The 18,168-nt window shown below is 42.4% G+C and overlaps 1 protein-coding gene across 1 annotated transcript; it reads left to right on the forward strand.

Moving 5' to 3' along the window:
* Positions 1 to 8,196: 8,196 nt before the first annotated feature.
* On the forward strand, positions 8,197 to 17,640 carry LOC134209467 (uncharacterized). The gene is made up of 3 exons (XM_062685451.1): positions 8,197 to 12,806; positions 12,860 to 14,891; positions 17,632 to 17,640. The coding sequence occupies exons 2-3, from the start codon at positions 13,566 to 13,568 to the stop codon at positions 17,638 to 17,640; spliced, it is 1,335 nt and encodes a 444-aa protein (XP_062541435.1). The 5' UTR covers positions 8,197 to 12,806; positions 12,860 to 13,565.
* The last annotated feature ends 528 nt before the right edge of the window (positions 17,641 to 18,168 follow it).

Below are 18,168 nucleotides of genomic sequence, written 5' to 3' on the forward strand. Positions count from 1 at the left end.
TGGCCAACTAATGATATTTTAAATAGACCAGTAAATCAGTGAACGATGAGAATTTCATGAGTGTTATGTCTGCATGGGGTTAGCTTTGAGCATCTCGGGTGTTATGCGATCGACCTCTGCGCGGCTTTATTCGATTTCATGCTTTGGATGGCTGTTTGGATCTCTAGCAGTGATGGAGCTTCGGTATTGACGCGATACGTAGGATCCTGGGCAGATCTTGCCGAGGTGGTGGTGGCCTGGCTGGCACTTAAAAAAGTTGTTCGATGTGCTCGAACCAGCTAGGTCAATAAATGACCATTTGCGTCTTTCACAGGCATCGTTGCATTAATCTTCGCCCGCTTAAGCGTCGCGAGATATCGTAGAGGAGACGAATGTCCGCGTTTGCTGCAGCTCTCTCTCTAGAGATGGTCGGGTTTCACATTTTGCAAACCCCAACCCCAAAATCTTATCAAATCCCAACCCGACCATTCGTAAGCCCGTACCCGATCCGAACCCGAATTAATTCAACTATTTAAACCCGAACTATTTTCGGAAAACTCAAACTAGATATTTTATAAATATTTCTCTTTACATCAAAAAGGGTGTAGGTCCAATCAACGAAAAGGCCACAAAATCACTAGGCACAACTAATTCAATATTCGGTATTTTATTTCTCAAACCCGTACCCAACCCGGAACCAAACATTTTTCATCTCACAAACCCGTGCCCGACCCGAGTTCGATATTGCTTGGCTTTGGTTTCTCTTCGTTCCTCTATCTTCCTTCAGGTTTCATCGATCCATTATTTCCTCTGGGTGCACAGTTCGCCCATTATTCTTGCTGCAGTCGATGAAGGTATCCTTGATGGCAGCCTATTGGTCTTCCACGCTGCCACCTTCCGGAATATCTGCAGCATGCGTCTCCAGCTCTCCAACGAAGGACCGTTTTACCGTGGCATCTTCCAATCGCCGTGTGTTGAACCGTTTTTCAACTCTCTTCTCCTGCCAAGGAATCCGCGCCATGCGCAGGCGTATTTCACCGATGAGGAGGTGATGATCAGACGCGATATCGGCACTACGTTTATTCCGTACATCAAGAAGGCTTCGTTTCCATTTTCGGCTGATGTGGTCGATTTGATTTTCTATAAAGCCGTCACGGGATACCCACGAGACCTTGAGAGAACCGGTCGATGAGGGAAAAGCGATCCCCCGATCACCATGTCGTTATTACCACAGAATTTTGCGAACAACTTTTCGTTTTCGCTCATTTCTCCGAGACCATGGCGTCCCATAATGCGCTCATGGATCGAGTTGTTGGATCCGATCTTCACATTGAAGTCGCCCATACATTATTGGATTCTCGTATAGGATACTCAGTAGATGGATGCCAGAAAAGACGCTGTTGGAGCCGCACCTCTTTGGTGAACAGACGCTCGATCAGTCGGGTATAATTTGTTTAAAGTCCCTTGGACTAGGACTAGGCTAGCGCGCTTTGAGTGGAACACGGTCGCTTCGATAGGGCCTGCTTGCGGACACGTGCAGCTTTTTATAGAAGTCCAACAGAGCCCACTGTCAAACCCAACCCCATCCTAGGCAGACCCCACAGGACGCACCTTCTCACTCTAGCTGATGTCAGAAGGACAACAGTGCCCAGGCTACACTACCAGCTAAGTACACAACCCTTAGCCGGCGGTCAATTGTCATCGGAAGACCCGTGGACTCACCATTTCGTAGCCCAGTAACTGTTAGACAAATCGAATATCGCACATATATTCAGAGTCAAAGATGCTATCCTTACATCATCCGCTCAACTACTGCATCGTTTATTTCGTAATATCTGGCGGCAGTATGCCGGATTCCGTGCTGAAAGATCCTGTGTGGGCCATATTGTCACGCTCCGTATCATTCTGTGGCAGGTTAACGAATTCCAAGAGTCCCTTTACAAGGTATTCATCGACTATGAAAAAGCTTTCGATCGTCTCATTCACGAATCTATGTGGGGCGCCCTGTGACGGGGGTTCCTGAGAAAATTTTCGGCCTCATCGAGGCACAATACGAGGCCTTCTCGTGTAGAGTGCTGCACAATGGGGTCTTGTCCGACCCTATCCAGGTCGTAGCTGGTATGAGGCAAGGATGTATTCTATCACCGTTACTGTTCCTCATCGTAATCGACGAGATTCTGGTAGGTGTGATTGACCGTGAACCAAACCGTGGGCTGCTTTGGCTGCCTCTTACCATGGTGCACCTAAACAACTTTGAGCTGGCTGATGACGTTGCGCTCCTCGCTCAACGGCGCTCTGATATGCAGAGTAAGCTCAACGACCTTCCCAAGCGCTCCTCTTCGGTAGGTTTTGTCATCAACGTCAACAAAACCAAATCGGTGGATGTAAACACGGTGACCCCTTCCAGTTTCACAGTAACCGGGCAATCAGTGGAGAATGTTGAAAGCTTTCAATATCTTGGAATTCCAAAGGCGTTAGACGGCGGTACCAAGATCGACATAGGCAGACGGATCACGAAAGCAAGGGCTGCCTTTGCGAGTTTAAGAAATATCTGGAAAAAACAGGCAGATAAGTGAACGCACCAAAATACGAATTTACAATTCTAACGTGAAATCTGTGCTGTTATACTCTAGCAAAACATGGTGTGTATCAGTGGAGAACACTCATCGGCTGCAAGTATTCATCAACAGATGCCTTCGGTATATAATTCGGGCTTGATGGTCTCACAACTGGATCTCAAACAACGAACTCCATCGTCGTTGTCACCAGAGGCCGATAGCAACAGAAATTCGGGATCGGAAGTGGGGCTGGGTCAGCCACACTTTAGGGGAAGGTAGGTAGACTTGATCACCCCCTGTTTTATCGTGAACTAAAGTAGTTTTGGTCTAGCGTATTTTTTAGTATAGATCCTATAGACAAATGAGCTTTATGTGGTGAGTTATTTTTTGGATTGACAACCTTATTTATTCTGCAGGGCGGTTTGTATGTTTTGACCTTCCTAAAGATTTTTTTATTGGCCACGCAAAATTTGAATAACTTTTCATAACAATGACCAAATGCTTTCGTTTTTTCACAGCACAAAGCCATAAATGTGCTTAATGATTTGTACTGATGAGAATGTCAACATTCCATCAAAGTTTTAAGATATTTGAATTTGAAGTTATTGCCTCAATATTTTGGGACATTTGATCCCCCATTAGTCACCCATACAAAAATTTGGCGAAAAAATTCAAAAAAATATAAATCTGTTCACAGGCTTCTAATTTTTTGTAGATTTGACAGATTTGATGAAGGGCTGTCAGGAAAAATTATTTATTGCATAGATATCATAGAAAAGAAAGCGGATCAAGTCTCCCCAAATTTTAAAATTGCATGTGCTGTAGAATTCAATAACAAAAATCGTTCATGTATACGCACAGCAATTCGAAAATTGCGCGTATTTTGAAGGAAAAATATTTAAACAAATTTATCAAAGCAAGTTCTTGCAGAGGGATCAATTTCCACCGAATATTTTAAAAGTAGATTTTTGACAGCTCTCTAAAAAATCGATTGTGTATCAATAACAACAATAATTTAAGGACTGTCATACATCAGTAAAGTTAAATACTATATTTCTTAGAGAGTCTGTGTGGAAATCGCCGATGTTTATTTATTTTTGGCTGTGATACATCGGAAATTAGAAAAGGGGATCAAGTCTACCCAGTCTCCCCTACTGAGGGGTGGAAACAAAATCTGTTAACAAGCATTAGACTGGAACGGCAAAACATACTTTTGCATATAAACGATAAAGACGGATCCATAAAAAACTGAAAAACGATCCATAGTTAACATCTGAATGTTCCTTAAGACCATACCATAAATCCATAAAATAGTTAATGAGATTCCAAAAAGAATAATTTTTTGATCCATAACTAAGCTAAAATTTAGCAATAAATTGGGACATATGTTCCATTAACATGGTCAAGAAAAACAATTCAATTCTTGCTATTTTCCCATGAAAATATGACAAATGATCCATAAAAAACTATATTTGGATCCATAAAACTTCAAATTCGCGCATTTTTTTTTATCGTGATGATGATCCATAATTTCAGTAATATGATCCATAACATATATGATCATATGATCCATAATTCTGGCCATTTGATCCATAACTTTGTTCACATGATCCATAGTTTTGGTGATATGATCCATAAATTTTGATAAATGATCCATAGATTTTATAAAATGCGTGGATCAATTAATATAGTTTCATTGGCCTTCTTTCCAAGCATTATGGATCACATTATCAAAATTATGGATCATATGACCAAAATTATGGATCATATGGCTGAAATTATGGATCATCGCCATGATAAAAATTGCGCAAATTTGAAATTTTATGGATCAATATATAGTTTTTATGGATCATTTTTCAAAATTTAATGGATCATAAAAATATTCTTTATGGAATCTTTCGAACTATTTTATGGATTAATGGTAGCGTTTTATGGAACATTCAGATGTTATTTATGGATCGTTTTTCATTTTTTTATGGATCGTTTTTCCACATTAAACGGTGCAAAGTAAGGGCTGCCGACTGGAACCTAGCAGGACATCGCAGCAGAGGCAGACCCAGAGGCTCATGGAGGCGAAGCCTCAGTAAATAAATAAAAGAAGTCGACCGTAATCTACCGTTGCAACAGGTTAAAGCGATAGTTAACACGTACGTACCCAACCCCCATTTTACGACAAAACTCAAAATTCAAAACCACGGAGTTCAGTGCGTGATCTCTCTTGTTTCGGACAGCAGAACGATCGCGCGATCGGCCGAATTATTGTGTTCTGCATTGCGCGGCCGGTAATAAAATTAATCAGTTCAGTGCGTGTTCTATCATGTGTGACGACCCCAACTACTTAAATTCCTTCAGAAGGATTCGTCACAATCTTTTATGCGGAGTCAGTTTACCTTGGCACCGACCCGCGCTAGAAAAGAGTTTTGCGCCCAGCAACAGGGTTTTGTTGTTTGCTTTTAAAGCAAAATACAGCACTTGGCATAATTCTATATGAACCGTTATGCGTAAGAGAGTCATTAAGTAAAGAGAGAGAGAAAATTGTCAACATAACGTAGGTTAGCTATAAGTTAAATGTAAGTTAATAAAGAGTCTTAGTTATACCACGGAACCGGAGTGGTGTTTTAATTTTAATTCGAAAAGCCAGTGCCGCCGCGAGGCCCACCGGCGGGGATCGTCGCCCCGTCGGTAGAGGTCTGTTCACATGTGTCGGACAGCAGAACGATCGCGTGGTCGGCCGAATTATTGTGTTCAGCATTGCGCGGCCGGTAATAAAATTAATCAGTTCAGTGCGTGATCTCTCTTGTTTCGAAGCGGGCTTGGTAGTCATATGGCTACTGCTTCTGCCTCATACGCAGGAGGTCGTGGGTTCAATTCCAGGTCCGTTCCATTCTCCTACTTTGTATCTTTCTCTTTATTTCTCATGTTCTAGCAATCGCTAGAACTGGAAATGGACTTCCATACCGTTTCCATTATTATTCCTATTATACCTTCAACTTGAGTATTCTATCAGTAATCTGCTAGAATTGGAAATGAACTATAGAGCTCGTTTCCTACATCAAATTAGAAATTCCATCAGTTACCTTCTCCTATCTATCACAATGGCAGCTCGTTAACCAAGACGGACCTCTGCCTCTCCAACCTAACCCAGAAATTCCAACAAATTCTGCATGAACTCGTGGCAAGTGCAGAGGTATATTCGGCTTGCAGTGGGCGAGTGATTGCATCATCATTTCCTCCCCTTCCGTACATTGACTTGCATTCTGACGTGGCAGGCGCCAGTATGACCTAACAAATGAGATCACCAGTACTTGTACATTGAAGATGTGTGCTAGTCCCAAGCAAACATCTGTTGGTTCCCTGTGCAAGAACAGCTGATCTGGTCATAGTGGAGTAGCAACTACGAGCAGTCAATCAAGCTCAAGCTCAAGCTCAAAACTCAAAACTCAAAACCACGCATCTCATCCAATTTCTAACGGATTTTCAAGCAATCTTCTGGAATCGATCACAAAATTCCTATAGTTTTGGGAACCGAGTTCAATTTTTGTGCAATGGCCATGGTTCCGGATATATTCCGGGGAGCACTGGGGCTACCTCCCTCCCGGAAAAAATGGTCACTGGCAGATCGGCTTCGAAATCCATCGTGCGACATGTCAAACTTCATGATTTTGCAAAACAAGTATACTGGAATAAATTTCGGCAATTTTAGATCGAATTGACCACTCTCCGGGTACTTCCAGGGCCTGGTTCCCTTGGGGAAGTGGCCAATTTTCGTTCAATCTTGGAATCCACCTTGCGGCATGTCAAACTTCATAATTTTGCAAAACAAGTACACTGGAGTCCATTTCGGTGATTTTCGATCGAATTGGCTACCTTCCGGGTACTTCCAGGTAGACCTATGCGCTGATTGAAATTTTGCTGGCGGTGGCGTGATAGATCATTTTCAGCCTGCGGCGGTGGCGTGGCGGCGTCACGCCGTTGGTGATTGGCGGCGGCGTGGATCGGCGTGAACCAGTTTCAAGTGCCAAAATTTTTTCAAAAGATCCTCCAGGAATTCATCCAGAAGTTCCTCCACGAGTGTTTTTTTCAAAAGATCGTCAAGAAATTCCTTTGGACATTATATTCCTCCTTAAGTGCCAAAATTCCTCCAGGAATTCCTCCGGAAGTTCCTCCAGGAATTCCTCCGGATGTTCCTCCAGGAATTTCTCCGGAAGTTCCTCCAGGAATTCCTCCTGGAGTTCCTTCAAGAATTCCTCCAGAAATTCATCCAGGAATTCCTCCAGAAGTTCCTCCAGGAGTTCCTCACGAAGTTCCTCCAGGAAGTTCCTTCAGTAATTCCTCCGGAAGTTTCTCCAATAATTCCTCCGGAAGTTCCTACAGTTATTCCTTCAGAAGTTACCCTAGTAATTCCTCCGAAAGTTCCTCCAGTACTTCTTCTTGAAGTTTTTGTAGTAATTTCTCCGGAAACTCCTTAGGAAATTTCTACCGGAGTTCTTCCGGAAGTTCCTCCAGGAATTCCTGCCGAATTTCCTACGGGAATTCTTTATTTTGCAAAATCATGAAGTTTGACATGTCGCAAGATGGGTTCCAAAATAGAACGAAAATTGGCCACTTCCCCAAGGGTACCAGGCCCTGGAAGTACCCGGAGAGTGACCGATTCGATCTAAAATCGCCGAAATAAAGGGAGGTAACCCCAGTACTCCCCGGAATATATCCGGAGCCATGGCCATTGCACAAAAATTGACCTATAGGAATTTTGTGATCGATTCCAGATAATTGCTTGAAAATCCGTTAGAAATTGGCTGAGATGCGTGGTTTTGAATATTGAGTTTTGTCGTAAAATGGGGGTTCGGGACGTACGTGTTAAAGGAAAATGCCGGAAAAGGATCCATTTTCTACGTTCAATCTCCGGAACATGGTGGGGTGCTCATCAATCTCTATAAAACGACTATTCTCTCTTTTTTAGAGTATGGCTCTTTCTGCTTCCTCTCAACAGCTCAAATTGTAAAGAATTCAGTATTGTTGTTTGCGTGTTGCCCTTGGCTGTGTGCATTCAACGCATAACATGAATCTTGAGGTGCTTGCTGGAGCACCGTTACTGGGAGCTCTCACTAAGAATACCCATCAAATGTGGAACAAGTAATACACTTGTCTTAGAATACTTCGATAATATGCTTGAACTGATTCTTCGGTCAAGATTCTTAAGAGGGTTGAAAATGGTCAATTTTTGCGCTACGTAATCTTTCCTTTCCGAAAAATGTTACATTTTTGAAGATGGAAGCAATTTTATATCATATTAACCACTGAGAAATATTATTTTGTTGCCCAACTGTTCCAGTGCAAGTTTTGCGGACAGTATGCTAGCGTCGCTCCAGAGTGTTGAGTAAACAAACATTAAAGTTACATCAAAACCGTAACTTTTTGTATTTTGTTATTATTTTCATTATGCAATACAAAAATACTTCCACATGCACATAGTATGATGGTGTTACCCTTAGTTTATAGTTTTCTAGAAATCAAAGGGGGTGTTTTGACCAGGTAGAGCGCATTATACCGTCTTACCCCGATGGCTCTATTCGATGCAAATGATTGTTTGGAAATTCAGATTGATAGTTTCAAAATAGGGGCCATTTCTTTCTTTAAATATACGCATTGTTTGCTTGAAGATCCATTTATTTGTTTCACAAGGACAAACGACCGGGATGTTGCATACCCGGATTTGAACATCGAAGCTCGTTTCAATATTTCTTATAGCCTAAGACAGTGGAATCTTCTCATCAATCCATCGAGAAAAAGGAGAGATATTGCTATTTAGACATCAAGTTGTAAATTATTTCGTATCTTTCTTGTTTTCAATTTTACCTAGACTAAGACCTTAAGCTATCAAATGTTTAGGTATATGAGTGGAAACCCCAAGTTCAAAATTGTGCAATAAAGGAACAGGAACATTTGGCGATTTAAAGCTAGAGAACAGTAAATGATTGAAGTTGAAATCTTAGTCTCTGGTTACTGATTGCTTTTCAAGCTATTCATACCTTTGCCTTGGGTTGAATTCAGTTTGCTTGTTCGTTTTTATTCACCTTAATTCTAATAGCATGACACAATTATCAACAACATAGATCACTGAAACGGGACCGACGACAATATTTTGCTTTCAGTTTTTTTTTATTTTGCAACGCCTCTTCCGTACAATTTTTACTTCTACAAGTTTAAGACAACATTTCATGATTGCTCTGTTGTGGTTCCAAAATTTCCAATCAAAGACTGTTTTTCATGCCACCTTACCTATCCGATAATCTGATTGTACTGATACAGTGCTGCTTCTTCGTTTGTTTCGATTCGATAACGCTTTGAAACCAATGCGAGAAAGTAGATGAAACCGATATGGTTGATGCTGTTTTGCGAGTGCTAGAATGTACGAAGGGTTGCTATTTTTGGTGCTCTGGTGTGATGTTCGATTGAAAGGGTAAACATGATCCTATGTATCAATGCAGCCCTAAAAAGAGGGAATGTAAACCTTTTTCAACAGAAGTGAACATTTTCGCGTATCTCATATCGTTTCAGTATCTGTTACTGATTTCATTAGCATGGTGTTTTTTTCATTGACGAATAGCATTGGAGAGTGGCTTTAGATTTCCATGGATTTTGAATCATGATACATTGCAGCATTTTATTATATCACCTTCTAATGGAGGTAACGAATCGTATCATTTCGCGTCATATAATGAAACAGTTTCATATTAATCCAACGTCATAAAAAACTGAAAATCTCTGACGGCCACTGTGGCGCTTATGCTTGGTTTGAATTAAAGTTGTGGTGGAAAAGAGTGTTCTGTTCTAAATGTGAAATGTTGTTCTAAATTGTAATATGCTAAATTATGTTTTCGGTTTGGTGTTTTTTTATTCAAATGAGACCGAAAGGTCACTCAACCGTAGATCGTTTTGTTGAACGTTCAATCGTTTTGTTCAACGAAAAATATCAGCAAAAAACGATACCCCTCAGTACAGTACAAAAAGCAACAAAAAGCACGTGGTTGTGATGAGAGTATGCATGAATACGAACAGCTTGCCAATGCCTTTGGAGTCGGGTTGTATTTATCATATTACCGCAATGCATCAAGTTTTTTGTACCATAATTGTTGACTGCCGTAGTTTGTTTACATGTAAATTTGTCCGAATTGCATTTTGTCTCAAATTTCATATTTTAAAAATTCCCTTCCAATTTATTCATTTCATTTATTCAGACTAAGGCCGAAGTCGCCTGTGCGGTATATAAGAGTCTTCTCCATTCGACTCGGTCCATGGCTACACGTCGCCAACCACGCAGTCGGATGGACCGCAAGTAATCTTCCACCTGACCGATCCACCTTGCCCGCTGCGCACCTCCTCCACGTACCGTCCGCCATCTGCACCCCACCATAGATTGTACGCAGCACTTTCCTTTCCCTTCCAATTTAATTCAACTTTATTCTAAATTTCGTTAAATTTCGACATATTTCCTATCCACTCTGCCCAAATAATCCAAGTTACTAATTTTGTTGTTTTGCGTAGTTTGTCAAATTCAGTAAATTTTCGTTGTCTTACCAACTTTTTCAATTTCATTCGATCAATACGATCGATATAGCTTTTCTTTGATTCACCAAATTAACTCGATTTACCCAACAACACCGATGATGTCATTAATTTGTTAAATTTTCCCCATTTTCGCCTATTTGACAAATTTACCCGATTCGCCATATTTATCAGCTTCATCTTTTTCTTATTGGCATTACAACCCCCACCGGGACATTGCCGCCTCGCTGTTTAGTGTTCATTTAGCACATCCACAGTTATTAACCGCGAGGTTTTTAAGCCAAGTTGCCATTTTTGCATTCGTATATCATGAGGCTAACACGATGAATACTTTTACACCCAGGGAAGCCGAAAAATTTCCAAACCGAAAATGCTCTAGATTGGCATCGCGCATCTTACCGCTAGGCTAAGAAGGGCCAACAATTTATCAGCTCAATTGACCTATTTATCAGTTTGTCAAATTGATAAATTTATGAATAGGGGAACTGTACCAGTTTTGGCTATGTTCCTAATTTGGCCAGTTTCCCGCATAACTCCAAAAATAAAGCAAATTTTGAGGGTTTCATTAGCTCTAACAGGAGATATATATCTCATGCTTCTTCACTGTTGAAAGTGTTCGGTATTTTTTTTTGGAAAATAGACATTTTTCAGGGATGGCCAAATTAGGCCAAAACCGGTACACTTCCCCTATTTCAAAATTGTCAAATCGTTCAATATTCGATAATTGCAGAGTTTACAGGTTGCTCAACTTTCTTAATTTTACCATATTCAAATTTAACAATTCACAGATGTTGTTAAATGTGCTGATTTGTTCAATTTGACCAAATCCTCATTTTTCAAATTTGTTAAGTAGTTCGAACTATAGGGGAGACTGGGGAGACTTGATTCCCGTTTCTGATTTCCGATGTATCACAGCCAAAAATAAATAGACATACTCGATTTCCACACAGACTCTCTAAGAAATATATGTAGTATTAAACTAATACTGATGTATGACAGTCCTTAAATTATTTTTGTTATTGATATACAATCGATTTTTTGGAGTGCTGCCAAAAATCGACTTTTTTTTGGGGATATTGAACTCTCTTTAAGAACTTGCTTTGATAAAATCAGAAAGGTGCCCTCAGAATTTTTAAATATATAAATATATTTAATCAAAGTACGCGGAATTTTCAAATTGCTGTGCGTATACATGAACGATGTTTGTTTTTAAATTCGCCAGAACATGCAATTTTAAAATTTGGTGCCCTTTCTATGATATCTACGCAATAAATATTTTTTCCTTCCAGCCCTTCATCAAATCTGTCGAATCTACAAAAAATTAGAAGCCTGAGAACAGATTTATGTAGGGGAACTGTTCCGTTTTCCATCTCACTGAACATATATTCATCTCATCGCAAAACAAAGAAATACAGCACCAATCTCGTCGCTTCTTTTTGCTAACACGCGTGCTCACCGGCGAAAAAAATCACAAAAATAAGAAACAAACAAAACTCTTTTTCATTGCTTTGTTTTTGATGGGATGGAAATAGGAGCTATGGGATGAAGTGCCGAACCGTTCCCCTATATATTTTTGAAATTTTTCGCCAAATTCTTGTATGGGTGACTAAGGTGACCATGTTGAGGAAATAACTTCAAATCCAAATATCCCAAAACTTCGATGGAATGTTGACATTTTCATCAGTACAGATCATTACGAATATTTATGGCTTTGTGCTTTGAAAAATCGAAAGCATTTGGTTATGGTTACGAAAAGTTGTTCAAACTGCCCAGCAGAATAAATAAGGTTGTCAATCCAAAAAATAATTCACCACATAAAAGTCATTTGTCTAGAGGATCTATACTAAAAATACGCTAGAACAGAACTACTTTAGTTCTCGATAAAACAGGGGTGATCAAGTCTTCCCGGGGATCAAGTCTCCCCACCTTCCCTTACCATTTTTGCTGTTTGGTTAAGCATCCTTGCGAGACAGTTGTAGATTTTTCGTACTGTTTATTTATCTTTATTTTTTTTCCTAAGTAATTGTTTCGCTAAATTTTTCAACTTCATCGGCATCTATAGTCACGCAGGTGCGGGCATCACACCTCCCCAAGCCGACAGCTCCACCATCATCATACATCGTGCGCCTCCATTATCACAGACGTCGCCTCCACGATAGGGGCCGCCCAGTTACGGTGCTGACCACGGTGCGAATTGTGAGTGGGTCTACGAACCCATGTTGGTACCGGTCGACTATCAGTGTCGGTTGACGGAGTGCAAAAATTGTCTTTTCGTCGCATCTAGTAGCCACTGTCGATCGTCAACACGCGCGGTTGAAAATGGAGTTGGCCGAAAACTTTTGCCAATCCTGCGTATGCAGGGCGTGTATGGACCGCTACCACAAAACCCCTTGCTCCTTCGCTAGTTGTGGGTTCTAGACCATCAAGACCCTATCGCTGTTCCTCCTCCAATGATTATCAACCTTAACTCCGTCAAATAAACCGCAGGTACAGCACCCTCGACTTCCAGTGGAACTAATATGTGGAATAATCTCCAATATCTCCATAGAATATTCAAATCTCTGTCTTCGACGACATTGATTCTCGGTGACATCAATGACTACCACCAGGCCTGAGGTAACCGCTCCGTCAATCTCAGAGAAAATATAGTGTTAAGCGCAGCTACAGAGTCTGGCCTTATCGTCCCGAACGATGGCTTACCATGTCCACAGGCAACAAAGGTGGGGAGGGGGGTGGGGTGGCAGTTTGCTTTCCAGACCCACTTATGCCCCCCCAGAAAATTTCAAAAGTATCAGTATTTTCATGTATCACACGGCACGGCACGGCAAATGCTGGGTAAAGCGTACCATTGGTACTTCGCGTACCTGAAGGAATAAAATAGACCCCATCTCGCGGTCCTTAGCCTCTTACGCAGCAACTCCTATCCCTACCTCCCCGCGGTGCTGGCCGGGATACGAGCAACCTTAGGGAAGATCGGGTAACCAACCCCGGTGGGAACTATGGTCGTATGCTGACAGGGAAGGGGGGTTTGCTCCTCTCCGGAGGTGCAAATCTTATTGAGCGTCTGTTCTCCATGTCAGGATCGGCTCACAACAGCGTCTGTTCTCCATGTTAGGGGCGGCTGATCATCGTCCGAGTGCCAGCGAGGGACTCTAAGTGAAACTGTGCACCATGGTCCACCGGAAATAAGGAGGAATGGTCCTCCGGAAATTTAGGGGGTTTGGTGTCAGGCCCTGCAAGCCAGCCTTTAAAAAATCATAAGCAACGAACAATCAACAAGAGAGTACGGACCGGAACCATCGGCGAAGACCACTGGGACGAAAATGGACTAGCGATTGGAAACTCGGTTCGTGGAACTGCAAATCTCTCAACTTCATCGGGAGCACACGCATACTCGCCGATGTGCTCAAGGACCGTGGATTCGGCATCGTAGCGCTGCAGGAGGTTTGTTGGAAGGGATCAATGGTGCGAACGTTTAGAGGTAATCATACCATCTACCAGAGCTGCGGCAACACACACGAGCTGGGAACAGCTTTCATAGTGATGGGCGATATGCAAAGGCGCGTGATCGGGTGGTGGCCGATCAATGAAAGAATGTGCAGGATGAGTATCAAAGGACGGTTCTTCAACTTCAGCATAATCAACGTCCATAGCCCACACTCCGGAAGCACTGATGATGATAAGGACGCATTCTACGCGCAGCTGGAACGTGAGTACGACAGCTGCCCAAGCCACGACGTCAAAATCATCATAGGAGATTCAAACGCTCAGGTTGGCCAAGAGGAGGAGTTTAGACCGACTATTGGAAAGTTCAGCGCTCACCGGCTGACGAACGAAAACGGCATACGACTAATTGATTTTGCCGCCTCCAAGAATATGGCCATTCGTAGCACCTACTTCCAACACAGCCTCCCGTATCGGTACACCTGGAGATCACCACTGCAGACAGAATCACAAATCGACCACGTTCTGATTGATGGACGGCACTTTTCCGACATTATCGACGTCAGGACATATCGTGGCGCTAACATCGACTCGGACCACTATCTGGTGATGGTTAAACTGCGCCCAAAACTATCCGTCATCAACAATGTTCGGTACCGACGACCGCCGCGGTACGACCTAGAGCGACTGAAGCAACCTGATGTCGCCACTGCATACGCGCAGCATCTCGAGGCAGCGTTGCCGGAAGAGGGTGAGCTCGATGGGGCCCCTCTTGAGGACTGCTGGAGTACAGTTAAAGCAGCCATTAACGACGCAGCGGAGAACAACGTCGGGTATATGGGTCGAAGTCGACGGAACGATTGGTTCGACGAAGAGTGCAGACAGATTCTGGAGGAGAAGGACGCAGCGCGGGCTGTCGCGCTGCAGCAAGGTACCCGGCAGAACGTGGAACGTTATAGACGGAAGCGGAGACAGCAGACCCGCCTTTTTCAGGAGAAGAAACGCCGCCTGGAAGAAGCGGAGTGCGAGGAGATGGAACAGCTGTGCCGTTCTCAAGATACACGCAAGTTCTATCAGAAGCTCAACGCATCCCGCAAAGGCTTCGTGCCGCGAGCCGAAATGTGCCGGGATAAGGATGGGAGCATCTTGACGGACGAACGTGTGGTGATCGAAAGGTGGAAGCAGCACTACGAGGAACATCTGAATGGCGCTGAGAGTACAGGCAGTGAAAGTCAAGGCAGCGGAGGAGATGACTACGTCAGTTCAGCGGACGATGGAAGCCAACCAGCCCCCACCTTGAGGGAAGTTAAGGATGCCATTCAACAGCTAAAGACCAATAAAGCAGCTGGTAAGGATGGTATCGGAGCTGAGCTCATCAAGATGGGCCCGGAAAAGCTGGCCACTTGCCTGCACAAACTGATAGTCAGAATCTGGGAAACCGAACAGCTACCGGAGGAGTGGAAGGAAGGGGTTATATGCCCCATCTACAAGAAAGGCGACAAACTGGAGTGTGAGAACTTTCGCGCGATCATCATCCTTAATGCCGCCTACAAAGTGATATCCCAGATCATCTTCCGTCGTCTGTCACCATTAGTGAACGAGTTCGTGGGAAGTTATCAAGCCGGCTTCGTTGACGGCCGCTCGACAACGGACCAGATCTTTACTGTACGGCAAATCCTTCAAAAATGCCGTGAATACCAGGTCCCAACGCACCATCTATTCGTTGATTTCAAGGCGGCATACGACAGTATAGATCGCGTAGAGCTATGGAAAATTATGGACGAGAACAGCTTCCCTGGGAAGCTTACCAGACTGATTAAAGCAACGGTGGATGGTGTGCAAAACTGTGTGAAGATTTCGGGCGAACACTCCAGTTCGTTCGAATCGCGCCGGGGACTAAGACAAGGTGATGGACTTTCGTGCCTGTTGTTCAACATTGCGCTAGAAGGTGTCATGCGGAGAGCCGGGTGTAACAGCCGGGGTACGATTTTCAACAGATCCAGCCAATTTATTTGCTTCGCGGATGACATGGACATTGTCGGCCGAACATTTGCAAAGGTGGCAGAACTGTACACCCGCCTGAAACGTGAAGCAACAAAAGTTGGACTGGTGGTGAATGCGTCAAAGACAAAGTACATGCTTGTGGGCGGAACCGAGCGCGACAGGGCCCGCCTGGGAAGCAGTGTTACGATAGTCGGGGATACCTTCGAGGTGGTCGAGGAATTCGTCTACCTCGGATCCTTGCTAACGGCTGACAACAACGTTAGTCGTGAAATACGAAGGCGCATCATCTGTGGAAGTCGGGCCTACTACGGGCTCCAGAAGAAACTGCGGTCGAAAAAGATTCGCCACCGCACCAAATGTGTCATGTACAAGACGTTAATAAGACCGGTAGTCCTCTACGGACATGAAACATGGACAATGCTCGAGGAGGACTTGCAAGCACTCGGAGTATTCGAGAGACGGGTGCTTAGGACCATCTTTGGCGGTGTGCAAGAAGACGGTGTGTGGCGGCGAAGAATGAACCATGAGCTCGCCCAACTCTACGGCGAACCCAGTATCCAGAAGGTAGCTAAAGCCGGCAGGACATGTTGCAAGAATGCCGGACAGCAACCCTGCAAAGATGGTGTTCGCTTCCGATCCGGCAGGTACGAGACGGCGTGGAGCGCAGCGAGCGAGATGGGCAGACCAGGTGCAGAACGACTTGGCGAGCGTGGGGCGTATCCGAGGATGGAGAGATGCGGCCTCGAACCGTGCATTGTGGCGTCAAATTGTTGATTCAGTGTTATCTGTTAAGATGTTAACTAAATAAATGAAATGATATTTCCTCATTCTTCATTGCATCGTATGTTTTCTATGATAATTTTTTCGGCAAAGTATCGAACTTGGCTTTGCAAAATGTGCATTTTCATACAGATTTTTCGGAATTTCAATGCCAATCACTTCCTCTGCCAATAAATGTTAGCAAAGCATGATAACATTCTGGTTTATTAATTTCACCAAAGTTCAAAAACCAGATTGTTTCAAGAATTATACATTCCTGTTTTGACTTCAAACTAGGATTAGATTTAAACGAAGCTGAAACATGTTTTTTGGACAAGAGCAATCATCGTGACTGTCTACACATATTTTTAGCCCCCACGGTTATATGCTTTTAAATATAACCAATGGGAGTTCGAACGATATTTCTTTTGTAAACCTTTCCAAAATATAGATAAGAATCAATTGGATATTATTTAAGTATGCCGCATATTTTTCTAATTTTTTTTTATTAGTAGGACGTCCCTACAAGTCCAGAAGATATGTTTTCGTTGTTCAACAAAACTCGGCCTCTTAACTTAACAGATATACCTGTCCCGGTAAGGGGGGTCCCGTAGCGTAGTTGGCTACACGTTTCTTTAATTCAAGATTAATAACGATGCCGGCCACGTCCTCACAGTCAATTAGGATAAGGGGAGGAAAATTAGTTCTACACTCATTGCTACAAGAGACTGCATTTCCATGAGCGCACTGGAAAGGAATAGTATGTTAGTTGGGAGGGAAATATATTGGAAATCGCCTTGGTAAGCGACTAATTATTTCTTTTGAACGATATATTCATGATGATACAAAAACGGTGAAGCAATGCGTGTCTTATTTTTTTTTTACCGAAGACTATTCAATTGGTGAGCTGTGCATTATTTGTTGTTTCTCGGCCAATCACGACTAGCAACTACGATGGGTACAGTCAATCAAGCTAAGCTAAGTAATTACAGAAATTTTGAACTCTTACGAAAACTTACAAGAATTTCTCAGGGAATACTGCAGTTCTAATTAAAAACTAAAGTGAGCTCGGATTTCAATGTTTGCAAAATGCATAAAATATTTCCAGAATGGAAAAACAAAGAATAAAATAACAAAAATCTCGCAAAATCTCGAACACTAGTGTAAATATTAAGATACTTTAAGTAGTTTGTTTATTTGGTATGCTCAGTCGTGTATCACATTTTACAAAGCCCTAATTCTTTAGCATAAAAATATTAAGATCATAAACTCATAAAATTCTCTTAATAATAGAGATTGCATTTAAATTTCCTTATTATAGACCCCATAATATCAACAAATCATCTTCGTTTCTACGTTTATTAAATGAAGGATTTTTCTAAGTTCCCCGTCTCACCATGTAAGATTTTTTTTTATTTAAATATGGATTATATTTATATGGAGCGTGAGATAATAACGGAACTCCTCCTTTCCCCGATAGCCCTTACGTAATTAGTGCTCGGCAATCGCAACCTTCAAAGTGCTCTAATAAATAGCAAATCTTACAATTATCATGAAATTGAGAAGAAAGGACGACCTTTTTTTTCCAAAGTATTCGAAGCTTTCATTAAAAAAAAATAAATGAGTGTATTTAAATAAGGTACAATTAAAGGAATCCTCAGTCTGCACCAATATTTTTCTATAATTATGCAATGAATATGAAAATTAGACACGTAGTGATTAATTCACACCATTACTAAAATTGTTCGCATATTGATTGATGCTAACAACATGACAAATGAGCAGCAAAAGCATAAAAAACCTCTTGGAAGCCCATGGGTGCAGTGCTTAAATCGCCTTAAAATATTATCCCTCGTCA

This window comes from Armigeres subalbatus, chromosome 2, assembly GCF_024139115.2.
Source record: "Armigeres subalbatus isolate Guangzhou_Male chromosome 2, GZ_Asu_2, whole genome shotgun sequence".
In the NCBI taxonomy this organism is placed as follows: Eukaryota; Metazoa; Arthropoda; class Insecta; order Diptera; family Culicidae; genus Armigeres; species Armigeres subalbatus.

Bases quoted from the DNA above. Each gene is read 5' to 3' on its own strand.
- LOC134209467 (XM_062685451.1), top strand. From the start codon at position 13,566: ATGGTGCGAACGTTTAGAGGTAATCATACCATCTACCAGAGCTGCGGC.